We start from the raw sequence: 2865 nt of genomic DNA, 5'->3' as shown, positions 1-2865 counted from the left end.
ATGGGTGCAGCACACCAACATGGCACAAGTATACATATGTAACAAACCTCCACGTTATGCACATGTACCCTAGAACTTAAAGTATAATAATAATAATAAAAAAAAAAATGGCAAGTCCAGCAAATATCTGCACTGATCATTAATGAATACAACTAAGTTATAAAATCTTTGAGTTTGAGGGGTCTTTATAGGTTACATACTCAAAATTTTATTTAATGCAGAACTCTTTTTAGGATAATATAAGAGAATCATTAAATGATTGTCATTATTCCAGAAAACAAAGGAAGTTATTTTGAATTCAAGTTCTTTCTTAGGAGAGAATAGAAACTGAACTGAAAAAAGGAAAAATACAAGCACATACACCTCTAAGTCAATTATACTTTTGGGTAAAAAACTCCTTTGAAAAGGAAGGTGGAGATGAATTATTATCTCTAGATCATTATCATTTATCGTATCTTATTCATCTAACCATGGAAACTGCTGTCAATGATATTCCTTAGCAAAGGACAGAAAAAGATTACTCCTCCTCCCTGCTCAGGTTTACATTAAAAAACATCAGTAGAAGAGAACTGCTGGCTGATGATTCAGAGACTGCAACTCTCTTCGTTTATTAATTTTCCACAAAGTACTACAAAGTCTTGCCACCCAAACAGCAAGGTTATGGGATAAAAAAAGATCATCTGCACATAATACTCCTAAAATTAAGACACAAATCTCAATTCCAGGGAAAGGAACTTCCAGGAAGTCATGTGTCTTAGTAAGGGCGCTTACTGATTTATTACCTTCAAGGGGCTTGACAATTTGTAATTTTTCTGGCATAAAACCTCGAAGGCAACTGGCACTGCTGAGGTCTGTGATCTCTGACTGGTTGGTGCAGAGAGAGACAAGGCTGTCTGTCGGGGTGACACAGCCACTAACTCCTTCCTTCTGGTCAGCCAGAACCTGGATCTTCCGCTGCCATTCTTCAGCGAAGAACTGCTTCTCACTTAAATAGTTCTGTCGACGCAAGTTAAGGCGATGCAGTGCTGTAGCCAAATCACTGTCTCCAGACGGTCCTGGTTGGCCCATCTTCTGGGAGCTCCTATAGGAAAATCGCGTTCACTGATTAGATCTTGAGGATCATCAGCATGACCCAGACCTCTCCTTTCTATAATGGAGAGCATTCAAGAGACTGATCTTAAAAACATGGTATTTTCCTAGATACCTGGAATATAGAAGTAATAACAACAAACCAAAATCACCAACAACACTATACATCATTTTTAGAGAACATTTCAAATGACTTGAAAGGCAAGATAATACTTTATTGATATTCTGTGCTTTCTGAATTTTCTATTTCATTTAATTTATGAAACTACACATTCAACCATCTATAAATTCTTATTAGGTGGTCACAAAAGTAAATATCGTATTTTGCTGAATCTGTATCATGGATTGCAAGAGGTACCATTATTTTATGTATCATAAAGAAGGAAAAAAATGCTACCCATTAAACTAAGGCATACAAAATATAACAATTTAAAAAATATTAAAATATGAAAAAAATGTTCTTTGGGCCACAGCATCACCCATCAACACTGCAGAACATTTAAAAGAAAACAACAAAATTTGTACATAACACTGCATTTTTATAGTTCTCTGATGCCCATTTTTTCACTTCAACACTTTTGAAACTGGAAGCTATCTTATAATTAATATCAAATGGAAGAGTGGCAAGCTGAGTTGTGGGTACTCTGGGCTACTTGGGTATAAATCCACATAAATGTGTTTCAGATCTTCTCCTGAGATAATTGTGTAACAGTGAGGCAGTAGGACACAAAGCTACTGTGGGTGCAGAACACTGCCCAGAACAGACCAGGCAATGCAACTGAAACCTAGTGTGATGAATTCCCATGTTAGGAAACATTTCCCTTTGGTGCCAAACATCTATCTTTCAAAGCTTTCAGCTCACTTTTCAGTAAAGTTGTTTACCATCTAGCTATATAGAATTCAACATATTAATAAAAAGAATGGAAAAAAAAATCTAAGTTTAAATAAACAGAAAATCGACAGCACCTTGATGGTCCTCAAGATGTATTCAAACTTACATTTATCCTGAAAATCACCAAAATGGTTGAGATTATGAGCATGGATTATGAGAAGGTGTCATCTGATGTATTCATGCTAGTGACCAAATAGATCAAAAAAATTTGACTTTGGCATGATCTGTCTCACAAATAATAATACAAGGCATCATAAGTGAAGGAAAACTGACAGTTCCAGAACCTTCCTGGGACAGTAGAGTAATGCTGGAATGTGCGTATGTGAATCTGGTGAGGCAATGTGAAAAGAAATGCAGAATCACTATTATCATAGGATTCCTACCCTGCAACTTCCTCTGAGCTGCTCCCCTGGTTCAGGAGTGATTTGTCCTCTGTTTGCTGAAGACCAGACTCAAAAGGTTTTGCTGTCATGATGACACTTGAACGGTTGGAGCCTGGAATGGGTAACAGAGCTGGGAACGAGATAGAGCGGCCCCGTGTGTCATTGGCAATCCTGACGGTATCAAACACCCGCTTCTGTTGGGCTCTGTCAAAAAAGGAAGTGTTCATTATTATCACTGCTATCCACTAAAGCATCCAGAGAAGAGGCATGGATGTGCAGTCCATCAGAAATAAAGCCACCCTGAGGAGTTTCTATAGTTCAGGAGAAATCATCAGAAAATAAGCTTTCGACTGCATAAATGTCTTCTTTTGAGAAGTGTCTGTTCATATCCTTCGCCCACTTTTTGATGGAGTTGTTTTTTTCTTGTAAATTTGTTTGAGCTCTTTGTAGATTCTGGATATTAGCCCTTTGTCAGATGAGTAGATTGCAAAAATTTTCTCC

General features: G+C 37.3%; 1 protein-coding gene across 1 annotated transcript in view; it reads right to left on the bottom strand.

The window, feature by feature from the left end:
- The window catches only part of TRAK2 (trafficking protein, kinesin binding 2), a 95208-nt gene that overhangs the window by 15652 nt on the left and 76691 nt on the right, over nucleotides 1-2865 (bottom strand). Inside the window, exons 11-12 of the mRNA XM_011950006.1 lie at nucleotides 2365-2609; nucleotides 783-1081 (exon numbers count right to left, since the gene is read on the bottom strand). Of these exons, the coding sequence (XP_011805396.1) occupies nucleotides 783-1081; nucleotides 2365-2609 (544 nt within the window). The remainder of the gene's footprint in view (nucleotides 1-782; nucleotides 1082-2364; nucleotides 2610-2865) is intronic.

Source organism: Colobus angolensis, unplaced genomic scaffold, assembly GCF_000951035.1.
Source record: "Colobus angolensis palliatus isolate OR3802 unplaced genomic scaffold, Cang.pa_1.0 Scaffold30, whole genome shotgun sequence".
In the NCBI taxonomy this organism is placed as follows: Eukaryota; Metazoa; Chordata; class Mammalia; order Primates; family Cercopithecidae; genus Colobus; species Colobus angolensis.
The sequence above is the reverse complement of the archived record's forward strand: the minus strand, read 5'-3'. Positions and strand labels throughout refer to the sequence as shown.